At 41.7% G+C, this 26,129-nt stretch overlaps 1 protein-coding gene across 2 annotated transcripts in view; it reads right to left on the bottom strand.

Annotated features, from left to right (window-relative positions):
• The window catches only part of TAOK1 (TAO kinase 1), a 60,634-nt gene that overhangs the window by 20,327 nt on the left and 14,178 nt on the right, over positions 1 to 26,129 (bottom strand). For both annotated transcript variants that reach the window (XM_072138324.1, XM_072138325.1), the window contains exons 2-5: positions 11,275 to 11,366; positions 5,378 to 5,605; positions 3,296 to 3,367; positions 204 to 305 (exon numbers count right to left, since the gene is read on the bottom strand). In XM_072138324.1, the coding sequence (XP_071994425.1) occupies positions 204 to 305; positions 3,296 to 3,367; positions 5,378 to 5,509 (306 nt within the window). In that variant the 5' untranslated portion in view covers positions 5,510 to 5,605; positions 11,275 to 11,366. The remainder of the gene's footprint in view (positions 1 to 203; positions 306 to 3,295; positions 3,368 to 5,377; positions 5,606 to 11,274; positions 11,367 to 26,129) is intronic.

The following is a 26,129-nucleotide window of genomic DNA, read 5'->3' as shown; positions in this document are numbered from 1 at the left end:
AGAAGATTACCACAGTCACTGTGCCTGGATCTAGGAGTAAGAGTTCCCTGTTTATCCATGCTTCATTTTGATGATAATTTCCTTTAAAACGAACATTTTTCACACCAGGATTAGAAGAGTAATTTGTCTAAATCAATATTTGAGTAACATAAGAGAGAACATGTAATAAGGAGGTGGTACGATCTGGATGAAAGGCTTCTTACCCATGCTGTGTGCTCTCTCAGATAGCAGCCTTTATATTCTATACTGTTTGGATGTTGTATCCTTTGAAGGAATTTTACTTCTTTGATTATATCTTGCCATTTCTGCAGAAGAGGGTATATAAAAATTATATGGTTTAGTATAATAACCAACCAAATAAAAAGACTATTCTAAAATACATGTATATCAAATAAAGTAAGAAAAGAGTAAGACATAGTCTGTGGTTTCTCTTCAACTACTAACTGTGACAATTGTGAATAGAGACTGAAGTTATAATAAGACATTACAGACATAAAGTACATCAAGAATATTCAAGAATTCATCTGTTTCTTGCAGGCTCCACAATACAGGTCAGAGGGTATCTGATCACAGTATCACCAGTCAGAGCCGTGCTTGTCAATGCAGGGAAGAGCTGTCCATGTAATAGCGTTAGGACTATGTTCACAGCCGCACCATTCATTTTCATTGTTCTGCTCCGATAGGGGGTCCGTCTTGCGAACCAGAATTTTACCAGATAATTGACACAGCATGTTTTGCTATTTTGTCTTATTTTGCTATTCGGCTAATAAGAAGAACCCTGCCGCAGAATAAAGCCCCAAACAAGGGAAAGTTTGAAGCCCCTTTGAAAGGGCCACGGCATATGCCAAACCTCTGACTCCTCAATTTACCTAACTGACTCCCACATACGTGGGGCATGTTCAAGGGGTTTTTCCCACAATTCACAGGATAGGGTTCAACTTGCTGATCAGTGAGGGTCTCAGTGCCCCAACAGATCAGGAAAACGAGGGGTCTGATGGGGTCCCACGTACCTCCGTCGGACACCTTGTCGCTCCGTCAGACTAATGGAGCAGACGGTCGTGCATGAACGTTCATTAATCTCTATGGAGCTGATGGAAATTGGGGAGATCCCCACTGATCAGCAAGTTAGGCCCTATCTCGTGGATAGGGTCTAACTTTTGTTCGTGGGAAAACCCCCTTAGGTGGTACATTAACAGTAATGATAAAGATTTTTATCACTTATGATACAATAATCAGGTTATTTAGATAACATAAAACATTTATTAGAATACTACCTTGCCTATACTTTAATAATGAATGTGTTCTTTATCATACTCCTCCAACATCGTCTACAGCTTATTTCTAATTTAACCCCTTAACGCTCTTCGCCGTAGCTCTACGGCGCAGAGGTATAAGGAGTGTATGAAGAGGGCTCACGGGCTGAGTCCTCTTCAAACAAGGGTGGGGTTTTTTGCATATTGCAGAAAACCCCCACCGCTAATAACCGCGGTCGGTGCTTGCACCGATCGCGGCTATTAACCTTTTCATTGCCGCCGCCGGCGTTTAAAAGACGATCGGTTGCCATGGTAGCCTCGGGTCTTCGTTTGACCCAAGACTATCTGGCTTCTACAGATTCGTTACAATGAGCCAGTGGCTCATTGTAATGAATGTGCTGCAAAAATGCCATATATTGCAATACAGAAGTATTGCAGTATATGGTAGGAGCGATCTGACCATCTAGGGTTAATGTACCCTAGATGGTCTAAGAAATAGTGGGAAAAAAAAGAAAAAAAAAAAAATAAAATTAATAAAATATTAAAAATTCAAATCACCCCCCTTTCCCTAGAACTGATATAAAACATAATAAACCGTAAAAATCACAAACATATTAGGTATCGCCGCGTCCCAAAATGTCAGAACTATCAAAATATAAAAACGGTTACGGCCGGCAGTGACCTCCGAGGCAGGAAATGGCGCCCAAATGTCCGAAATGCGACTTTTACACCTTTTTACATCACATAAAAAATGAAATAAAAAATGATCAAAATGTCGCACAGACCTCAGAATGGTAGCAATGAAAACGTCGTCTCATTTCGCAAAAAATGACCCCTCACACATCTCCGTGCACCAAAGTATGAAAAAGTTATTAGCGTCAGAAGATGGCAAATTTTTTTTTTCTTTTTTGTACACATTCGTTTAATTTTTGAAAATGTATTAAAACACAATAAAACCTATATAAATTTGGTATCACCGCAATCGCACAGAACCAAAGAATAGCTGAGGTGCACAGTCAAAGTCGAAAAAACTGAGCACACAATTTTTCCACATTTGGAATTTTTTTTCAGCTTCGCAGTACACGGCATGTTAAAATAAATAACATTACAGGAAAGTAAAATTTGTTACGCACAAAATAAGCCCTCACACAGGTCTGTACACGTAAAAATGAAAAAGTTATGGATTTTTGAAGTTGGAGAGCGAGAAATGAGCAAAAAAACCCTGCGTCCTTAAGGGGTTAAACCCTGTCCCATTTTGTCTTGGGATAATCCATAGAGGAAGGTGTTGGTTCATTTCAATTGACCATTGACTAAAACATCTAGCATTTTTACTATCCAACTAGCTGTTCCTCGAGTGACCACTAGTTGGACAGTAAAAATGCTAGATGTTTTAATAAAAAAGAGAGTCAAGCTAATATTTCTTAAATCTAGATGGTATTGGGGGAATAGGGAATATTTCGTGCAACATAGTGTTTTTTAACATGAATTTTATTGTATTGAAGCTATTATGTTAAATTGATTAAACATGTGTATAAAAGAAAAGACAAAATGTGTGGATGCTAGCAAACGCCCCAGAAGAAGCCCTGGAGGTGAAACCGTGGGTCGGGCAGCTTGCTTGAGCTAGTGTCCCGCTATTAATTTTGATGCACAATTTTACTTATGTTTGTGAGTAAGTTTTTTAATAAATTCTTAACCTGTTGAAACACACTACACCATCTGCCTGTATGTTCCTCGCAGCAATATCGTCTGACAAGAATCAGTTAAGAGACAAAAGGGGAATAAACGCGGTGGTGCAGGTCTGAACTGAGGCATAGTTTCATCAGAAGGATCAGTCATTGCTAATGCTGCATTTCACTGAATGGATATCTAACATTATAGGAGAAGAATTAGAAGAACTCTGGAGCTCCGGCTAGAAGGAAAATTAATTAATTTCTCTCAAAAAAAATGTATGTAAAGTCTGTGGAAAAGTTGGTGATGTATTCTATAGCCTTATAGCTGTAGCTACTGAGCCTAGATACAGAAGGACTATACACTGGACTTACCTCATTAGACTGCTTTCCACTATAGGACATCTTCTTGATGGCCACCACTTCATTGGTGCGCACATCATGTGCCTAGGGGAAAAGAAAAAAACCACAACATGAGTATAATGCGGTAATCTTGCTTGGTTATCCATGTTGTTTTGTATCCTCTGCATTACTACTGTATGAGAAAAGTATGCAATCCTATAAACACTATAGAAACAAAGTACAAACCTTGTTTGCCTTGAAAATATGATGGAGAGTCACATCTTACTGTATACAGACCTGGTAAGGAATCTAACCACATCTTCAGCCACTATACAAACATCAATTCACCTCCTATTCCCACACCTAAGCCAAAGCAGATATTTTCCATGGATCTACAGTTTTATGTGCCAAGTCTGTATGGAGGATTAACCCCATTAAATAGCCTTAATTCACCGGCCTTAATTCCATGTGGGATCCAGGAGAATAAGTAGCAGGCAGTATGCAGGGCGACCACCATAAGATTTCGGGCCCTTTGTTTTTAAAGCGCTAGAATAAATCCTATTTTTACAGGTTCGGCAGCCGGCACATGTTATGCAATTGAGATCTTACTAAAAGCAGCTGTCAAGTGTTTTAAAACCGACCATTAGAAAATCTAATTATCTCCCTCGCGTTCCTCCAGATTCTCATCAGATAAGGACGTGTCACCATGTTGAGGAAACTAACTGAATGTTAAAAGATACATATGTTTTATGTTCGCCCTAGAAATGTATCTTATAACAAAGAAACTCTATAGTTTTATCTTCCTACAGAAAACAGTGCTTACTCTCCACTAGAGGGGGCCAAGGAATGCGCCTGTACCTCTCAAGTTAAGGTTTTACTGATTATGTACTTTGAAGCCAAAATTAGGTGTAGGGGTATTATTTAATTCAGAGGTGGCTACTCAAATTTTTTCCGCCCCACTTTTTGGTTTGGCTTCAAAAAGTGCATAAGAAAACATGAACGTGAGAACGCAACCCAAACCTAACCTGTAAATGAACGTGTACATTCTCCATCTGCCAACAACGGGCCTGTGTCCATGGTTTGTGACCCATTTGTCATCAGCATGTGAGGTCCGCTTGTGCACAGACAGAAGTGCAAACACAGGCAGGAATGGGACCTGCTCTAGAATTTTTGCTCAAAATCTTCTCTTACAGGGGACCATGGTTTGTGCGATTATTGCTCAGATGTATAGAGAGGACTATAGATTAGTTGCAATCTCACACACTACCAGGTGTGGCGCTGTTTTTCAAAGAAAGAAGCCATGTTTTTAGGGGAACTACCAAGCGCTGCTCTGACCTGTTGAAATCGTTGACAGCTCTCTGAGAAGCCCTCTGCATGACTAATAAAAGTTTTAGGTCATACAATTTTATTGTACTGGAATGTTTTAGGGGAAAATTCATTACAATGCAGTACGGATAGCGATCCTCTTGTGTTACACAGTGTGTCTAGGGTGAAGTCTCCACACTGAATAACATCCACTCCCACCCATGTCATGTTGGACAATTATTCACCCTGAACAAAGCAACAAAGAATGAGTCAGGGCCTGTCCGGGCTGTAAGAGCTGCAGCCAAAATGTTTCTTACATGACAAACGTTCCATGGGTGACGAGAACAAGTGCTCTCTGGCCGCCCCGATCACACATCTCATCCGTGACTTACTGCACTATTCACTTAAAGGGGTCTTACCAAAAATGTAATTTTTGGTTTAAGGGAGATTCCCTTCTCAGGCACAAGTCAGTTGACGTCTTTTCCAGGTCACTCTCATACAGGTGCTCAGGAGTTACAGAAAGAGCATAGCTCACTGCGCTACTTCCGTAATTCCAAATATATATATATATATATATATGTGGTAAAACATGAACAGAAAATGCAGGGCAGATTATTGTAGTGGTCCCCGCCAGTCTTGAAGTAGCGCTCATGTGAAAGCTGCGGCTAATCACCTGTCTGAGGTGTGATAACTACAAGACCACTGCGGCTCATGGATGTGGCAGCATAGAAGTGCCCTGGACCACCAGAGCATCACTGTTGGAGAATCAATAGAGTCAAACTTCAGTAAGTAATAAAAAAAAATACTCACAAAATAAACAGCTCCAAAACTCCCATGGCCAATCTCCCGGAGGTCGGTGAAAAGCTTTTCGGGGTCATCTCTAAAGAAGAGGTCGGCAATCTCTGGGTCTTTCAGGCTTCCAGCTCGACTTGTTGACGGCATCCTGCTTGAGCAGTCTGCCGTCTGACTATCTGGGGTTACACTGCCGCCACTGCTCTTGGCTCATCTGTGTGAACGTGGCCTCTTTAGCATGGGGAACTGGAAGAGAAAAGAAACATTCTCATGAGATATCCAGGTAAATATACTACCACTAAACACAAGAATTTATAAAAGTCATGGGGCACTTCATGTGAGGCAACAGCAGTGGCCAATAACGGCCACATATTGAGCAATTAAAATTATCATACGTGTCTTGCCATATAATAAAATAATGATACACTGTATTTCAGAATGTATTGCTTCTTAATACATCAGGGTCAGTTAGTGGATGGAGGACAATCCATGTCTATTTGCTTGGATTATACAGACATAACGCAAGGTGTAACCTGTTCGGGGAAAACATTATTTATAGAATATGCAATCAATTTATGATTGTTGGGGGGTTGATCTAGTCATGTGACAACTTCCAAATCTTAAGTTTTCTATACAAAGTATATCAGAGAAATGTCATCTTCATAGACCTCACTCCCATTGTTACATACAACTGCTTGTACTCTGTCTTTCTCTGTATATGTCCCCTATGATTTGTGAAGGGCTACAGACCATGACGGCGCTATATAAGATTATTATTATTATGGTGAAGAGAACACAGGACATGTTTAGAGAAGTTTGTATTAATGGAGGATTGTACACACTTCTGTGCTGCTGGGAATACACAATGATAGATTTCTGATCAAAGGAACTGGAAGCCAAAAATTTTGATAAAAAGTAAAAACTTTCAAATATAAAATGTATATAAAAGAGAAGACAATACATCAGATCTGAGACCAGTAAGAAAGCAGAGGAGAGGCGGCCATGCTACAACCAGAGGAATGTATCTTGGACGGCCTGTGACGCTGATGTCATGCTGTTCCGTCTTTTGAGGAGCATCGGAGTCTTACAAAAAGAACATTGTTGGAAAATCAACTGTTCGATCCCACAATGCATCACACCCTACATCTGCTGATGAGAGACTGTGTCCGATGCTTCTTCCCCCCTAATGAGGCGCATATTTATATCATATTCCAGCTCGGGGAAAGGAAGGGGGTGTAATTTGTACACAGATTGCACTAGCTACAGCCATATCCACTGTGTAGATGGGACCCGCTGTATAGACAGTGGTTATCTGTGCACATCGCCAGCAAAGGAGAACCTCTGTGTGACCCCTTACAAGATAGAGACGAGTTTAGAAGGGGGTGGGGGGTGCACTACGTAGCTCTACTACACCACTGTTCTCTGGAGTAAAGGTCCTTGTACACATGGTAAATACACAGTGCAGTCGGATTCAAAGAGAAGGTAACGCTTTTCCAATGTGATGATGGTCTTCACACCTCTCCTGGCCTGAAGCCTATAATGATATATCCACACCTATAGAAATGTCTCAGGAAAATCCAACATACAGCAGACCCTCCAGAGGATTAGAGGTTTTGGTAAGGCTTTACATGGGGCTAGTCTGTGCCTTTCCTGCATAAAAACCCAAAAAATTAAGTAGAATGTCATTTGTACTTGAAACCCAGCAACCTGGAGAACTGGGGTCCAATTCTTACTAATGGATGGAAAGGGTGTCCTGCTGCTCTATTTACTAGAGAGTAAACTTACTGAGCACAGCGCTCCGCTATATCTTACAGTGAATGAGAGTGCTGGAAATAGGAGAGCACTCTGCTCGGCAATTTCCTACTACCCCATGCTATTACAAGTAGCCACATGATGCAGTCCGCGGCTGCAGACTTTTAGAAAGAACAGGACACTGGTTCTCCAGATTGTTGAAGGTCCTGTTCTGTGGAATAACTTAAAGGGGTATTCTCGTCTCGGCATTCACATTCAGTTTCACTAATCTTCCATACATAAACATTTCTTCAATTGGATGTTCTTTTAAAAAATGTTCCTGTGTGAAGATAATTTACTATAAACATAGCCATGTTGTCTCTTAGAAACGCGATAGCTTCCTCGGTTACGACCACCTCACACTGGCAGCAGTGGTCAGACATGCGCTATGAGTCCTACCTGACCCCCTGGATTCAGCGATCATTACTACAGGACGGCTGTAGGACCTGCAGTAACTCCCAGACACTTCATATACAAAAACCTTTTTGTTTATTTGTGCAATCTCTTCAGGCAGAGGTGGCCGTATCCAGGGGCACAGTCTTGTTTCTAAGGGACAACATGACTACTTTTATGAGAAATTATCTTCACACAGGGACATTTTTTTTAATAACATGTAATTGAAGAAATGTTTACATATGGCAGATTTATCAAACTGAATGTAAGTGCCCAGACGAGAAAACCCCTTTAATGCTTGTTGTACTCACATGCTACTTACAATTTCTCCTAGTAACTTCTTTTATTATAACCCGCTGCAATTTTTTTTAAAAGAGGGTATTTAAAAAATGTTTACAAATTAGTCTGAGGTGACTTACTAGTGCCGCCTGGTCCCTGATGTTACTGGCTCTCTACAATCTCAAAGAGCCAGGCCAGGAGGGACCAGGTGGGAATTTAAGAGTGAGGGGGTGCAAATATAAGCTAAGGTGCTCAGGTAATGTTAGTTTAAGCACCACAGAATAATTTTAACTTTTTTTTTTTTTGCGAAACCGTAGTAGAATAAAAGAAGTTTCTACTAGAAGAAATGAGCACATGAGTAGGACATGTCCACCATCAGTCAATCTGATGGCAGATGTACTCGAAAGGAATATTTCCATCTTATCTATTCATGACATATCCACAGAATAGCCATCCTTCCCGCATCAGGGCTGAATCGAGAGAGTTCTGCACATGTGCTCTATGGGAGCACCATGTGTATAGTCTGAACGGCGCTCCCATAGGATTGAATAGAGAATGGCGCAGCACTCTCTCAATTCAGCTTTGTTGCAGGAATGAGGTCAGCAGACCTTCGTTCCCAATATAGGCGTGGGTTTTTTAGGACCTATGCTGTGGATACATCATGAATACACACGATGCTAACAGCCCTTTAAGTAGTTGTACAAACACATTAAATGTAAGTTGCTCTAAGAATTAATGCTCATTTCTGGCCAAACCCTCTTCATATAGCCCGGGTGTTTGCAACATACTGTATGTACCCCACCATCTTGGCATGGATCATTGCCCCTGTAAGAAGAAGATGATACCGTACATATTTTGTGTATTTTTAAAAAAGGAGAATGTTATTAGGGGGGTGCACAGTGAAAGCCTTGAAAACAAAGCCCCCCTTCCCGCCCAAAATAAAAAAAAATTGGTGAAAACGCGTTTTACCGTCAATTTCAAGACATTTGGATCCACATTTCTCATCACACAGCAAGGAATATTAAATACTGACACTAGGAAGTATAATTTGTAAGACAGAAAAAAAAGAACCTTATATAATTCTGTACAAAAAATAAAAATAAATAAAGTTATGCATTTTGGAAGGCAGGGAGTAAAAAATGAAAAAACACAAACAAAAAAGGACCAGGTCCTTAAGGGGTTAAAAAGTAACTTAAATAAAAAAATATATATATATATATAATTTTTTTTTTTTTAAGCTAATATTTAGATGTGAAATAAAGGGTCACTATACAATTAGTAAATCCTATTTTCTTCGCCCCTAGTAATGAAATATAAATTAAGAGCTGCATTTAGACGCCAAAAGGGAACAAAAACAATACCGAGCTATTTTTACCATTTTCCAAACAATTAGATACTCTGAGCTTATACAACACAGAGATGTCCCAAGGAGAAATTTCACCTGCAAACAAAAGCTTTTCTTAAGTGTGTATTCTGCTCCTCAGCGGGGTGTACACAGGGGTTTAAATCTGACTCACATTTCCTGTGTATGAGGAGGGAAGGATCACAGATGTATATATTTATTGGCAGCAGATTTGACGGAATGATCATTTCCACTTTATGACCACTTTTATTAAAGGGACATTCCCAACTCACCAAGTCTGGATATATCGGTGCAGCAGTTGCTCCAAACCGGCACATGGCCACCCAGTTACCCTTTACCTAGTTAAAGGGAACCTACCACCACATATCTACCTATAAAAAGGTACATCTATAAGACGTGAGGCTAGCCCTTTTAGGGGCTAATCCTCACGTCCCCTGTATCTTTTGCTAACTTTTATTACTGGAATATGTAAATTTTCCTAAGGGACTGCTAAGACGTGGAGTAGCCTTCTCCACACCCTAGGAGCCTCTTTGTTCCTCCTACCAATAATCTTCTACAAGGAGCTGCGCGCCCTCGTCCGAGAATCTTGCCATCTGTACATGCCCAGTGGCTCTGGCTTTGGGCCTGCTGTTCTGCACATGCGCAGACGGCAGGATTCTCAGACAAGGGCGCGCAGCTACAAGGAACTGCCTGCCGAAGATTTTTGGTAGGAGGAACAGAGGCTACTGGGGCGTGGAGAAGGCGCACCGTGTAGCCTCAACTCCGACTACTCCACGTCCCAGCAGCCTCTTAGGAAAATGTACATATTCCAGTAATAAAAGTTAGCAGGGGACGTGAGGATTAGCCCTTCAAGGTCTCTTTAACCAAGGCTGTCTAGGACCGCAGCTGTGCAGGGGAACTAAGCAGTGATGATGCTTGGTGGAGTTGATAGATACCACATGCTGCCAGCAGATGGTTGTCTAAGAGAATGGTGATTTCCAAATACCTTCATAATAAGCCTGTCTAATAGGACACTTCCAAGATATTCCCAGTTTAAAGGAAATCTACCATCAGAATCCATCATGATAAACCATGGGCACTTACTTATAGACCCAGGCACAAGGACTGTGGCCTCGCCGTGCTCTGTTTTCAAAGGGTTTCTTGCCCTCTCCCCTGCTCCCTCAGCACTAACTCTCCATCGGCCGGCTGTAATCTCACACAGTGGAAGGGGGAAGAGCTCCAGGCTATTACAGTGTAATAGCCTATGAAGCAACAGCACAGAAGTTCACTGGTAACAGCCCACAGAGCCCTTCTGCCTCATTAGCATAATGTCAAAATTTGGTTCTAGAAGGAAGTAGGCCACGAATAACAAATGTAAGAGGATTACCACAGACACGGTGCCTGTGTCTAAGAGTAAGTGTTCCTGGTTGTCCATGATGGATTCTGATGGTAGATTTCCTTTAATCCATATGCTATTATTGGTGCACTCTGGGTGTCAGAGGGGAGGGGGTCTCAGTGTGAGCAGAGGAGCTTGACTTCACAGTCAATAGCTCTTAACTCCTTTACTCGATCACTAACAAAAAAAGACAGAGAATAAAAGTAATTTTTGGTAATAACCCTGCAATATAGAGGAATCTCAGTAGAAGAATTCGGGTATAGTGTATGTACTGTTATATTAAGGTTCTATTTGAAGTTTATGCAGGGGGTACGTGGTGACAGGTTCCCTTTCAGTAATAATTTCCCTGGATAAGGAGCGCCCTATTAAAATGATACCTATGTGCTATTTATTTGCAACTTTACAAATTTTGCACTCGTTGTTGGTTACATATATTCTTCTGAAGTGCTACAAAGTGTATCTCAGTCACAACATTGCTACTGGCTTCTTAACGTCAGAAAAGCAAATCAGAATAAAATACTGAAGATGAACGGAAGGTCTTCTGTTCTGGAGGACTTGGATAGCGTATGTATTCATCGGAATGAGTGGCATCTTATACCTCATGTCCAATGCAGCGGCTGCTTCAGAGGAAATGTTTGGCTAGCTACAATATTTTGGTCCATAATCTATATAAAAATGACATTATACAAATGCCTAGAATAACAATGAACTTACCGACGAGAGGCATCAGCTTTTCTGTGACCAATCAGACCGAATCAGGAATAATCCAGGTTAGATTCTTCTTAAAACCACTTCCCAAAGTATATCTGTGTAGAAAAGACAAATTATTATTAGAAATATAGTAACATAATTATGGTCATGAGGTACACTTCTATAGATTGTTGATGCAAACAGATGGGAAAAGTTTATTGCGACAATCCTATCACCAAACCCGAGATCCTACAATGCAGTTTCTGGTGTAAAGACCCCAATTTCTAGAATGCAAATGTACCATGTACTATGTGCGGAAACAGAGCCAGCATGTAATACGTGAGAGGACTGCGCACAATGTATAATAATAATAATTATAATTTATATCTGGAAAGAAATATAATGTAGGACAGGCATCAGAACGGCTCTAACGCACGCTAAACAGATCTAGAATGTTGTTTTCATGATCATCAAGGTTCCAGCATTTCACAAATTCTATTGCTTTCCGTAACAGGAGGAAACAAATGGCGAATCTGATAACGCTGGGAAAGGTTAAGACGCTGTATGAAAACACTGAGGTGTCTAAAAGACATCAGAGACGTGATTAAAGCAGATCTGCCCAGTCTATACTGAAATGTATCATGTGGGAGGGAGGAACTAGGATATAGTTTTCTGCAATATCAAGGAGCCGAGTAACTGCTGGAAGGTCTTGTAGATGAAGCCTGACCTTCCACCCATACAGAACACTTGTGACCTACTTGTTAAAAAAAAAATCTGTGGGGGGCCATTTATCAAGCCAGTAGCTCAAAAAGTTTTGTACAAAACTTAGTAAACTTGGACATGTCCAACAATACTGTGCCAGTGTCTGAGGATCAGCGAAACAAAAAGAACACAACTAAAATGTTGCAGATAGTAAACCCCCCTTCCCCTCTATCGAGTGATGGACCCCTGCAATTCCTATGCACATACCGCATATATCATTGTGTTAGTCCACCTGACATTGTGAGCAAAGCAAAGGTTGGTCATCTTGAGATATCTTGTGTCAACAGGGAGTGTTCAGAAGGGCAGATCTGTAACATGGACCTGTAGTAACCCATACAAGAAGCTTGAACTTGGTAACCGGCAGTGGAAAAGAAGAGAATCAAAACTGATTTTTAAGCTGCAGATTTCTAATGCACTAGATTTTAAACACGGCGGCTGCAGTATTTGAAGAAACTCCACCTTAGCTTTAAAAGGCTAATCCCAGGAACACAAGTTTCTTAAATGTACTCAGGGTAACAAAGTAACACATTCTCTAATTCACTGTTATTATCAAAAATACAACATTTCACAGAAAGTCCAACCTTTCTCTATCAGTCCTGGTGTACACAATTTCAGTTGCCACTAGACACAACCCTGTAACTTCTGACTTCGGGTCGGTTAAGCCATCTTAGATTTCTGTGTGATGGCCATGGAGCAGAATTTCTCTCTCTGCACCCTGCACACTAGCCCGGCCCCCTGCACACTAGCCCGGCCCCCTGCACACTAGCCCGGCCCCCTGCACACTAGCCCGGCCCCCTGCACACTAGCCCGGCCCCCTGCACACTAGGATGGAGCTCACAGACACTGACTTCCTGCCAGCAAACAGCACATCATGAGGAGAAAGAAGCTTCAGGCTACAGGCAGATAAGTTATCCGGGGGAAGGAAGATAGGAAGGCAGGCATAGGGAATCTCAGTGTGAGAGCACATATGTAGAAGTGCTGTCAGTGTGTAATAGGCATCTCATTGATCTCATCTATCTTTCTATGTGTACTAGTACAATGTTCAGAAACTAAATGAAAGTGTATATAAACCTTGTACCCTGACAGTGTAACCACATTGTCAGCACACAGAACTAGAGAGATCATGAAGTGTCTGCCAAGAGAGGCCCCGCAAACACCCTGGGAATTTACACTGATCATTACTTAGTGATAGGAACTAAAACAGCAATGAGTAACATTGTAGAGTAAGGGGTTAAATGATCTTTATTGTGTAAACATCACTAGGAGTAATTTGACAATTTTCTTTTGTGGGAAAACCCTTTTAAGGTTGTGTAACCAGTACTGAACTGATATTCGGAGTTTAGTTCCGGTTGCTTAACATTTGGGCCGGATGTGCCAGCCAGTACATACTGCAAGTTCGATGCAAGATGGACTCAAACTCGCTTGTAAGGGGCCTAAATGGATGTGATGAAATATCACAAGGATATACCTTCCCTTAGTGATTGTGTGGGTCTAACATCTGAATTCATTCAGGTCACTGCAAACCTGGAGCCTCTTAGTATAAGCAGTGTGATGTGTGCCACCAAGGGAAAATATCTTAATATCCCCCCCCCCCCCCAATTGTCCTTGTCTGTTTGCTATCCATGGATTTAACCACCACAGAGACAAATGCCTTTCAAAGACCTGATACACACAGCTGCAATTTCCATGGCCCAGTGTTTAGGTGACCACCCGAACAACAAAATTCAGAGTGGGTCCTATACCTCCCCGTCTTTTCTACAGTCATCAGCATGTGGGTGGACCTCCAATATCAGTTCTTTTCAGACAGAGAATACACATAAAACATATGTGGGTCAGTAATACAGCTGAACAAAGATGCAACTAAGTGCATCATGGTAGGTCTATGGCACCCAGTCACAGTGTGGTGTCCTATATTTTGCCGAAATATGCCGACAACCACACAGTTTACTAAGAAAAGGAGGTGCGCTCACCCCTGCCCATGTACTCGCCCGTGTACTCAAGCCCTTAGCATGCCCATCTAATACATGGATGTCCAGATAAAATATCGGCCTGCGATTAGCCTTTGGTTTTTGGAAGCCATATCTGCTGCAATCAGCAAAGAGTTAACCTTCAATAACAAAACTCTAGTGCTTCCCGCAGCATCAGAGGATATTCATGTGCTCCTCTAAGTTGTCTTAAAATATTTTTGTCTCGTTTCATAACCATTTGAAGTTGGACTGCATGAATATATCCACACAAAAAACTGCAATACTGTAGCAGAACCCACGAAGATGGACATCAATCAGAACACATTACAGAAATCTACATTATAACATACAGGGGAAAGAAACAGTAGATCACTGGGGGCAGAGGAACGGGAATCTCATTCGAATGGGTACGGTTTTTTTTGGTCAGGTTTACATTACGCTTTTATCTTTGACCTATATCCATGGTTCAAGTACAGTTTGATTGCACAACAAAGAGGAATCTTCACAAAGGTCACTGGTCCTTGGGGGGGGGGGGGTATGGGGAATCAAATTATCTGGTGAGCTAAAGTTTATTTTTTTATAAAATGATCATAATAATAAAAATAATTTATTTATATAGCGCGCACAGATTACGCAGCGCTGCACAAAGCATGCCAAATTGATCATAAAGTCATCCATTCGGATATCTGTTAGGAACGAGCTACATAATCAGCCCAATTTTATTCATGTCATTTTTATTATTACACAGAGGGAGCTGCCAGTCTTTCCAATGTAAAGGAACGTTAAAATCCTATGTATCAGATCCTTCATCCCCCAAATCATCTACTTTACTGCTGGGGAAAGAGTTAGGATATAGAAGCTCTGAATAATAGAGCAAGTGCGTAGGACCTCGCGAGTTGTCTACTTATAATGTCAGTGTTTGCTCTAGCTGCCAAAAAAATAACTTAGACCAACCTAATTGGTATGGGGAATAAGTGTCTGATGGCTGGACCAGACCCCCAACCACCACATGACTGTGGGTCCTCACGTGCTTCACTGTGATATCTACTTCTATGGGAAGTGATTGTCACCTTGGTTGTCTTATAGCAGTGTCCCTCAAGTGCACCATCACCAAACTCACAAGGAGCACCCTAGGACCCCCGTTATTGTGATGACTGAGATCAGCGTTCCAAAAATCAGCCACAGGATGGAAGAGGGGTCTCATAAGTATAGTGACACTACCTTTACCACCATAACTTTCTCTCTAGCCTCCGCCATTACTGAGTAATCAATGTCCTCATATAAGATGACTAACCCCATAGCCAAGACCCCTGATGTTAAATTAAAAGTTTTTAATAGTTTACACATCATTGGCCACTTCCCATCATTTATAGTCACAACTAACGCACCAGTCCCAAGAAACAATCCCAGAGAATACAAAGACATCGGATTCCTCTGCACAATACAAGATATGCCAGAAAATACTATTATACCTAAAACATACAACCTTAAAAATTACCAAAAACAGCAAATGTTCTATACAGTAGACAAAAGCTGGATGCCAAATTCTAAACTGTTCTGTAATTATTATAATAATATTAACACAGTAGGTGTGAAGTATGCAAAATAATTTTTGCATCTGTGATTGTAAGTATAATCAGATTTCATGCCAAAATGAGTAAGAGTTGTGGTGCAATAGGCGACACACCCTGCATTAATGAATAACCTAGTATGATATGCTGCTGCCTTCCAAAATCTATTTTAGTGCGGTGGCTAGTCCTGTAGAAGCAAAGCGTACATGTGCCTTAGTAGAGGACGGGAGTGGAGAGGGCAATAGAGACGCTACTATCTGGAAAACAGAGAAGGAAGAGGTCAGGTAAGTTCAACGTGAAACGAAAAAAGGAAAGAAAACTAAAACTATGCGTGCAGTCCTAAGTGTTAAAACTAACGATCAATGTGAAAGCCATTGCCGAGCCTGAAGTCCGTGAAAACAGTCATGCGTTTTTGTGTGGATGGAAAGGGGCCTTCCGCATTCCAAAACATACTGGTAGCTTGAATAGATTGTGAGCCCCATTGGGGACATGGACTGATTTGTCATGCTCTGTGCAGCGCTGCATAATCTGTGTGCGCTATATAAATAAAGTTATTATTAAAGGGTCCATTCAGTGGGTTAGCATTCACACTACACCCCACCGTTATAACTGGACACAGAAATATGTTCCCTGCCCCTTTCTTTGGGGTACATCATTTTCTGACCCTATCTCTGGGTTACCTTCAGTTTTTCAGATAAAGTTTTTGATGTCCAAACCAGTAGTGGAGTTAAAAGAGAGGAGCAGCTTCTCTCCATGTTCTCACCCATTATGACCCACACCTGCTTTTGGTTTCAAAATCTGAAAAACTGAAGTGTGATGAACCTAAACCAGGAAGCATTAGCTAAAGGCTCAGTTCAGGGCCTTTCATTAATGGGTTTCATTAATGTACAGTTTTTGAGTTGAAAAATTAGATATTACTAAAAACTTAAAATTTACACATGGGGGCACCTATGGGACCCTGTGAATTGATGGTGCTCCCGTGGCTCTCAATTTTTCTTAGACATTTATTTAAAGAAACAAAGGGCGATAATTTTGATCTCTATGAAGTTTACATTATATTTTCTTAGTAATGAACAGAATGGAGAGAGCAGCCGCGCCACTAGAAGTGCATTTATTACCGTTCCTATAGGAATTATTGGATTACCAGATGAAACTGCACTAAAGGAAAACCTGCCGCACATAAAACACAACACACATTGTGACACAGTGTTACAGAAACAATGCACCCCACACACACGTACCAATAACACCATAATAAATGAGGAATACAATTCTGATCAACCTCTTTCCAGCTAAAAGCGCTGGGCTAGGGGCAACTACAAGCCACATGCCTTTATACAGAATTCTACTTCATATTTCAATATTACACATTGTTCACCACCATGTTCAAGAAGCTGCTGCAGGGTGGTGCACCAAGAATATAACCGAAAAATAAATATTCTAAAGGTGTATATATATGAAATAATCATCACCTATCCTAAAGGGCTAAAAACACACAAGCGTGGCCATTCTGTGGTCTGGCTACTGGGTGTCCAGACTTCATGGACGAACACTGCCTAACAGGAGGCCAAGAATCACAGGGAAAGGAATAACAGTGAAACGCCATTAACCCCTTAAGGACGCAGCCATTTTACAGCTTAAGGCTCAGCCCGATTTTTTGGATTCTGACTTGCTTTGCTTTATATGGTTATAACTTTTGAACACTGTTACTTATCAAAGCGATTCTGAGATTGTTTTTTCCCCACATGTTGTACTTCATTTTAGTGGTAAATTTTGGCTGATAAGTTTTGCGTTTATTTACAAAAAAAAGAAAATATGATACATTTTTTGAAAAATTTGCCATTTTCGAAATTCTAAATCATTGCGTTTTCAGGCAGATAGATTTACCACCTAAATAAGTTGCTGAATAACATTTCCCATTTGTCTACTTTACATTTTCATAATTTCTGAAATATCTGGATAATTTATTTTGACGTCACGCGGCTTACAAATTGAATATCGCTTTTCCGGATTTTCAGAATTGACTATTTTGGGGATAAATACAGTTTTGAATGAAATTTTACATATTTAGCATCAAAACCCCCTATATAATCTACCCATTTTCAAATCTGCACCCCTCAAGCTATCAGAAACAGCTTTTACGAAGATTGTTAACCCCTTGAGATCTTCATAGTAATTGAATCAAAATGGAGGTGAAATTTAGAATGGTCATATTGTTCCCTTATACGTTCATTTAGCACTAAAATTTACACATTTCCAAAATATAAAAAGAGAAAACCCACCATACAATTTGTTCTGCAATTTCTCCTGAGTACAAAGACCCCCCACATGTGGCTGTGACTTGTTTTATGGGCGCACAGCGAGGTGCAGAAGGGAAGGAGGGCGCTGCAGCTGCCAGGATTTTAGTTTCCTCATTGGCCCCTTTTGAAGGCTATAAAATTTTCGCTTTTTCGTTATTGGGGCCATGTGACGGCATTTTTTTTGCGGGATGAGATGCTTTTTCCATTGTTACCATTTTGGGGTTGGTATCACCTATTGTTGAAAATTTAGGAACTTTTTTTGAGGGCAGGAGTAGAAAAGCATCAATTCTGTACTGGATTTTTGACTTTTTTTTTTTTTGGTGTTCACCGTATAGACTAATAATCATGTTATCTTTATTCTATGGGTTGATACGATTACGGGGATACCAGACATGAATATATTTTCTTACGTTTTACTAAATTTGTCAAACAAAACCCTAATGTGGGGAAAAATCTATAATTTTTGTATTGCCATCTTCCAAGTGGCATAACTTTGTTACGTTTTTGGCTACGGAGCTGGTTGACGGCTTGTTTTTTGCGGGACATGTTGTACTTTGCACCAGTATCATGTCTGAGTACATATGGTTTTTTGGTCGCATTTTATATCATTTTTTGTGGGATTGAAAAGGTAAAAATCATAATTTTTGGAGGGTTTATAACAGTTTTTTTTTACGGCGTTTATCGTGGGGGTTCAATAATGATTTACTTTTATTCTACGGGTTGTTACGGACGCGGTGATACTATATATGTGGGGTTTGTGTTATGATTTAGACTTTTTTTTTTGAGTTATATGTCTCTTTATATGTTTTGGGGGTTTGGGGCATTTTTAGTGATTTATGACTATTTTTTTATTGAATAACTTTTTTTTTTTTACTTTTTCACTTTTATACCATGGGACATGAAGAAGCAATCATCTGATTGCTTCTTCATGATAATATTCTGCAATACTGATGTATTGCAGAGTATTATCAGTGTCAGCCTATGCACTTGCATAGGCTGGCACTGTGCCAGTAAGATGACGTCACAGACGCCATCTTACTGGCAATTCTTGCTATTAACTCTGGGGTCCAGATCGGACCCCAGAGTTACTATAGCAACGATCGGCGCCCCCCGAAAACGGTTCGGGGGGGCCGATCGTGGGGGAAAGACCCCCCAGATACTTGTTAGATGCCGCGGTCGCGCTGACCGCGGCATCTAACGGGTTAAGCACCCGCGATCGGAGACAACTCCGATCGCGGGTGTTACACTGGGGTGCCGGCTATTAGTTACAGCCGGCACCCCGTGTTTCCCGATGCCGGTTCGGCTCTGATCCAGAGCCGAGCCGGCATAAGCGCCGTGGCGGATATATCCGCCACTGAGCGCTAAGTCACTGCGCTCCGTGGCGGATATATCCGCCGCGGAGCGTGAAGGGGTTAACATGATTACAGTTTGCTGATGCTGGGTCACAGGGAAGCAAGGACTCCTTGTATCATATAAATATAACTGTGATTATCAGAGTCCCGTCCTCGGTACGGTGTTTGGTCAGTGGAATCCATCCAGCGCACATTCTGGGATTCAAGGATCAGACACGTTTGTGTGTTTTTAGCTGATGCGGTTCCACAGAGAAGCAGGGATTCCTTGTATAATATAACCCTATTATGATTTAAGTCCTGTCCCTGGCTCGGTGTTTGGTTAATAAAATGTGGACAGCACACAGTCCAGGACTCACAGGGCCGTTTGTGTGTTTTTAGCCTAAGGGTGCAGTCACACGGTACGTTCTTTGACCGTTCTTAAACACAATGAAAACGCATACGTTTTTTGTTTGTTTACCATGCGTTTGACTGGATTTAATCCGTCTTACAGCTGCCTACACTTCCGGAAATGAAGAATAGATTTAAACCAGCCAGACCCATGGCAAGCATACATAAACATATGCATTTTGAGTGCGCTTAAAACGGTCCACTAACGCACCGTGTGACAGCACCCTTAGAACAATATCAGAGGGGGTCAAATGCTGTGGTCTATTCACTGCTCATCATGTTCAGCACCTTGCATTGTACAAGGGCTATGCTTGGTACTCTAGTTAAGCCGAGTGCTGATTGCCGATCACAATGATCTGAAGACGACCGACTGTGTGGGTGTCAGGGAGCCAGCTCCAATTTTTTGGAATGCAGTGAAGCAAAGGGAGAAAGGATATTGGTTAATAAATTGAGCAAAAACATTAAAGGGAGGGTGAATTATGCCTTTTAGATGAACCCTAGCACATGAAATGGCAACCTATGTAAACTTACTATATCTAGAGTTGGCCACTGATAATAATAATTCCTTTATTTATATAGCGCTCACAGAACTTGCTAAATTTGTCTTTGACCAGGGTAACTACAAGTTCCTACAAGGGCAGAAAAATTGTACTTATCTTGTTAAAGCAATCAAGTGACACGCCGATACAACGACTTCCTAGGATGTCCCGAGTCTTGTAGACTTCTGGCAGATCAATGGGACAGGGCACTTATTAATATTGCCCCCTCGGTTACCATTACTCCCATGTCAGTGGTTGGAGGGTTGTGCCATGCACATTTGCGTTGACTTGCATACAGTAACGAGCCGACTAACCTCTGACCCACAGGAAGTGTGACCTGGGAAGTCACAGGTAGTCCCAAGTCCTGCTACTGGTGGGTCAAGTGACCTGGTGCTCCCACAAATTACATAAAAATTTTACCAGGATAAGTACAGCATACGTTACACTATCAGAGTTTTGTACTAGTGGGCAACCCCTTTAACAGCACCAGCCACCGAAAACTCACACAGGTGCCATCCATTCTGCAGAGCACAGGTGGAGTATAAGCCTTACTTTTGGCAACGTCCTCAAAGACATACGACAGGTCAGTACCACCAACATTAGCAAACCTAGAAGAGCCATTTCACCAACATGGAACCCAACGGAGAAGACGACGCAGCTGAGATGAGAACCAACCTTCCACCACTCACCAGATAATTTGCATAGAAGATAGTCACTAAAAATTACTTGACATAATGACCTTTAAATGATCATCTTATCATTCAGTCAATAATTCAAAATAATGTTAATCCACTGACACCTTGTGCATCCCCCCTATATACTTTAGCATAAAAGTAGGACATCACTAGCGCCCCCCATGGACAACCATTACCAGGCTGTTATTGTTATTTATGTACGGTCTCACAATAGGACTGATTTAAAGCCAACATTTAGCAGACGTCAGCACCAAAAGAAGGGGGATTGTTCTTTCAGGGAGAAGCATGACCATTTCATCAGATTCTCAGATTAGCATCCACATAATACATAGTCTGAACCCTTACCATTCCTGAGAAGCTTATACAAATGCCTCCCTCTAAGAACAAGCCTCGTGAAAGCCAATTACACACAAAAAAACTGGGTTCTGATCAGTATGGAAATAGATTACAAAATTGCAATAAAATAAAAAATGTGCTTCCCCTGTATGCATGACATACACTGTATAACAGAAGCCGTGACACGAGCGTCTTGCCATTTACACACATTGCCGTGGACGTCACACCGCGCACACGACCTACACCTGGACACACATTCACGCAGTTGCAGTACTGCCATTAGTTTTAGTGCTCTAGTGTCAGGTGGGCGGTCCCAGGGTTGAAACGGACAACTTAGAACCGACCATCTGACACAAAGTCCAGTTAGCCTTTTGGGTGCCCAAACGAACTGCAGCAATTGATCAAAAATGATGAGGGGGTTGAGAAAATATTGCAACGACTATTAAATGAAATCTACTTACTGTACTAGAACCAGTGGTAGATTCTCCAAGGCAGCGAGACCAGGCTGCGAGTTAGACTAAACTAGATAAGGCCTCCTATGTACTAATATGTAAAACTTCTAGTAGGCTAGTTTTCTCCAGGGGCTACTGGGGGCGTCACTCTAGCCCGTGATAGCTCTGGCCAAGCCCCCAGTAGCCATACAAAGAGTATTTGAGGTTTCTAGGTAGTTCTTTTATTATAAACCAGAATGACACAATGATAGTGAAAAAGCTAGCCTGAGGCGCTTATATCACCAGTACCACCTCTACTTATAACTTTCATGCCTCCTCACTGATGTCCCACACATTGAGATTGCAGAGAGCAGGGGACGACCAGGTAGGATGAGTGAAATTCAGACTAGTCGACATAATTTTTTAAAACTTTTTTTGGCTTATTCACACCATTGTGGATTGTAATAAAAGAAGTCAGTAGAAGATGAAATGCTAAGGAGCATGTGAGCAGTACAAGTCTACAGTCAGTCAATCTGATGGTAGATGTCCTGTAATGGCTGTTTTGGGGTTCCAAGTTTCAAATAGTTTCACCATCACTGCTCTATATGAACCTTGTCTGGGAGCAGCATCTTAAAAGTTATAAACTAGGCAGAGCATCTATAGTTACAGTCTCACCCATCTTAATAAAACTTTTATGAACATGTATGAAAACCTGCACATGTGTTGTATAAAATGGGCGAGGTCTTACTATATATTAGGGGATGGTGAAGGAGCACATGCCGGGTGTCCCTTTGCTAAGGCTGTTATACGTGGGACCTAAATATAGTTTCAATATGAGAGATGATCTGATGTTGTGGTTTGCAAGTGATTTACATGGGCAGGATAGCAAGAAGACTGTCTACATGGTCTCCTCAAAGTCATCACCACAACAACTGAATCAGTGATCGGCTCCTATGTAATTAGCTGCTCGCAGAACTACAGCCACTTCTTCCCTTCCCACAGCTTATAGGTTGGTAAAAATAAGCAGCTTTGGTTATAACCTTCCTACACATCTGCAATCAGATTCATTTACAGAATGTTATGCTGCATGGAGTCTGATATATGTCATATAACCAATGTGATCATTCTCCTAAGGCCCCTGCAGCTAAAGCACAATGTGCACTTTTGTAAGATGCCCCATGGGATATCACAGCTATCCACCCTGCACAGTCACAGCTATCCACCCTTACAGAATTCAACAGGAACATTATTTTGAGGCATATCGAGGTACAGCAGAGGCATACATTTGGGTGCCCTATTATGAATATCAAGCAGTGCCATTCCATAGATCTACAGTATAAAGTCTTAATTGTGATATCCATATACACTCACCGGCCACTTTATTAGGTACACCATGCTAGTAACGGGTTGGACCCCCTTTTGCCTTCAGAACTGCCTCAATTCTTCGTGGCATAGATTCAACAAGGTGCTGGAAGCTCCTCAGAGATTTTGGTCCATATTGACATGATGGCATCACACAGTTGCCGCAGATTTGTCGGCTGCACATCCATGATGCGAATCTCCCGTTCCACCACATCCCAAAGATGCTCTATTGGATTGAGATCTGGTGACAGTGGAGGCCATGTGAGTATAGTGACCTCATTGTCATGTTCAAGAAACCAGTCTGAGATGATTCCAGCTTTATGACATGGCGCATTATCCTGCTGAAAGTAGCCATCAGATGTTGGGTACATTGTGGTCATAAAGGGATGGACATGGTCAGCAGCAATACTCAGGTAGGCTGTGGCGTTGCAATGATGCTCAACTAGTACCAAGGGGCCCAAAGAGTGCCAAGAAAATATTCCCCACACCATGACACCACCACCACCAGCCTGAACCGTTGATACAAGGCAGGATGGATCCATGCTTTCATGTTGTTGACGCCAAATTCTGACCCTACCATCCGAATGTCGCAGCAGAAATCGAGACTCATCAGACCAGGCAACGTTTTTCCAATCTTCTACTGTCCAATTTCGATGAGCTTGTGCAAATTGTAGCCTCAGTTTCCTGTTCTTAGCTGAATGGAGTGGCACCCGGTGTGGTCTTCTGCTGCTGTAGCCCATCTGCCTCAAAGTTCGACGTACTGTGCGTTCAGAGATGCTCTTCTGCCTACCTTGGTTGTAACGGGTGGCGATTTGAGTCACTGTTGCCTCTCTATCAGCTCGAACCAGTCTGCCCATTCTCCTCTGGCATCAACAAGGCATTTCCGCCCACAGAACTGCCGCTCACTGGATGTTTTTTCTTTTTCGGACCATTCTCTGTAAACCCTAGAGATGGTTGTGCGTGAAAATCCCAGTAGATCAGCAGTTTCTGAAATACTCAGACCAGCCCTTCTGGCACCAACAACCATGCCACGTTCAAAGGCATCAAATCACCTTTCTTCCCCCATACTGATGCTCGGTTTGAACTGCAGGAGATTATCTTGACCATGTCTACATGCACTGAGTTGCCGCCATGTGATTGGCTGATTAGAAATTAAGTGTTAACGAGCAGTTGGACAAGTGTACCTAATAAAGTGGCCGGTGAGTGTATATCCTACATGAAAGAGACCATTCTCCAACTTACTGATTGGTGGGGTCCCACATATCACGAGAAGGAGGGGTCCGATGGGATCACAGTTATCTCCTCCTGACATCTTGTTTCTCTTGGAAATAAGTCGAGCAGATGGCCGCGCATGACCAAGCACCGCACTCTGTAATCTCAGTCAGCTCCATAGAGATGAATGGAGCAGAACAGTCATGCGCGGCCGTCTACTCCATTACACTTGGGGAGCGACGAGGGGTCTGTGAGGTACCTGGGACCCAATCCGTCACCACCTTCTCGTGATCACCAGTCAGCAGGTTAGGCCCGGTGGATAGGGCCTAACTTGATTGAAAGATAAACCCCTTTAATGTGTTAGTCTACTTCACCTACAGCACATACATGTAACGGAAGAAGATCATGGCGAGTCTTCAGTCTCACTGAAAAACAAAAACTTATTGTGGGCGACCTTGTTGGACAGCGCAACATGTCCAACAAGGAAAAACATAACATTTTCCTTTTTTAAAATCACAGTGTATTAAGTTACAAGGGGGATGACAACTCCTGGCTGACAGGGAATCTGATAAAACACTGGGAGAATGACTAATGAGTTCAGCTAAGGTTATACCACTGGCCTTAACACGTTTCACAGGCCGCAGCAGACATGATGCTGCACACGAGCACAACACGACTCCGCGCAGAACTTTATACGCCATAAAAACACAAGAAAATTAAGAAATCACACGTGACCCGAATCACTTTTGTCTCAGATGAAAACAAAAAAGGTCACATGGAACAAAATGTGAAGAGAACCCAAAACATATGTGCACAGATATCATCTGGCCACAATGTCAGGAGTATGGGGAGGTGTGGACTAGTACCTGCTGGGGGGAAGCAGGATTAAGATAGTTGTCATCAAGTTTGTGACCGATTCTACTGACAGGACTGTAAAAATCCATTATTTCAGGGAGAACTGGAAATATAAAACTTTTTTCTTATCCTTATTGCCAGAAAAAAAGACTGCCCACTGGATTTCTGGGTTTTTGTTAAGCAGAAAACCGAAATAATTTTCTACTGGAAACTAACTTTTTGGGCTGTTCATTGGAGATCAGTTCTTATTGCTGACCAATAAATTTATCATACTGGCCCCTAAAGGCTACAGTCCCTTATCTGCCCCCTACACCACCCTGTGTTTATTGAGGCAATAGCCCATTTTTCGCTTACACAAAGAACAGGCTAGACCTGTCATGGTCATTTCACACACAAGCTACTGCTTGATAGAAGGACAATGAGGAAAGTAACAACTAAAGTGACACTGTACTACAATGCTCCAACACCAATGCATCATACCCCACCAAGGGGCAAAAGGGAGTACGAGAAAATATGTATAGTATATGCATCTTCTCATGAGAGGGACGGTAAAATATTCAATTAAATGAGAAGTGGATCATAACGATCATCTCAGGACAAGGCACCTGACTAGGGCTGGGATACATTAGGAGTTAAGCGGAAAAGTGAATTCAATTTCAAGCTGAGAAGAGTCAAATAGTGAAGCTAGATAATACATCAGAGCACCTCTGACATATGCAGCCCTTTGTAGAACAAGTCACCATGTATTTTTAAAAGCTCATACACATGGCAGGGAGTAAGAGTTCTCCTTACGTAGAGTTTGCCAATTAAAGGAGTATTCCCACAAAGAAAAGGTTCTTAAATATAGTCAGGATAACAAAATAACACATTCTCTAATTTACTGTTATTAACAAAAACACAGCATTTCAGATATAAGTGCAACCTGTCTCTATCAGTTGTGCTGTACACAATTTCAATTGCCCCGGGATCTGACCATAAATCTTGACTATGGTAGGCAGGGCAGATTCTCCTCATGAATAGCTTCCCCTGTCTGCACACTGCAGTGCTCTCTGCATCCTGCCCGTCTCCCCTTTATTACAAGACCAGCTCAGACACAGGCACTTCCTGCCA

This window comes from Engystomops pustulosus, chromosome 2 (genome assembly GCF_040894005.1).
Source record: "Engystomops pustulosus chromosome 2, aEngPut4.maternal, whole genome shotgun sequence".
Classification (NCBI taxonomy): domain Eukaryota; kingdom Metazoa; phylum Chordata; class Amphibia; order Anura; family Leptodactylidae; genus Engystomops; species Engystomops pustulosus.
The sequence above is the reverse complement of the archived record's forward strand: the minus strand, read 5'-3'. Positions and strand labels throughout refer to the sequence as shown.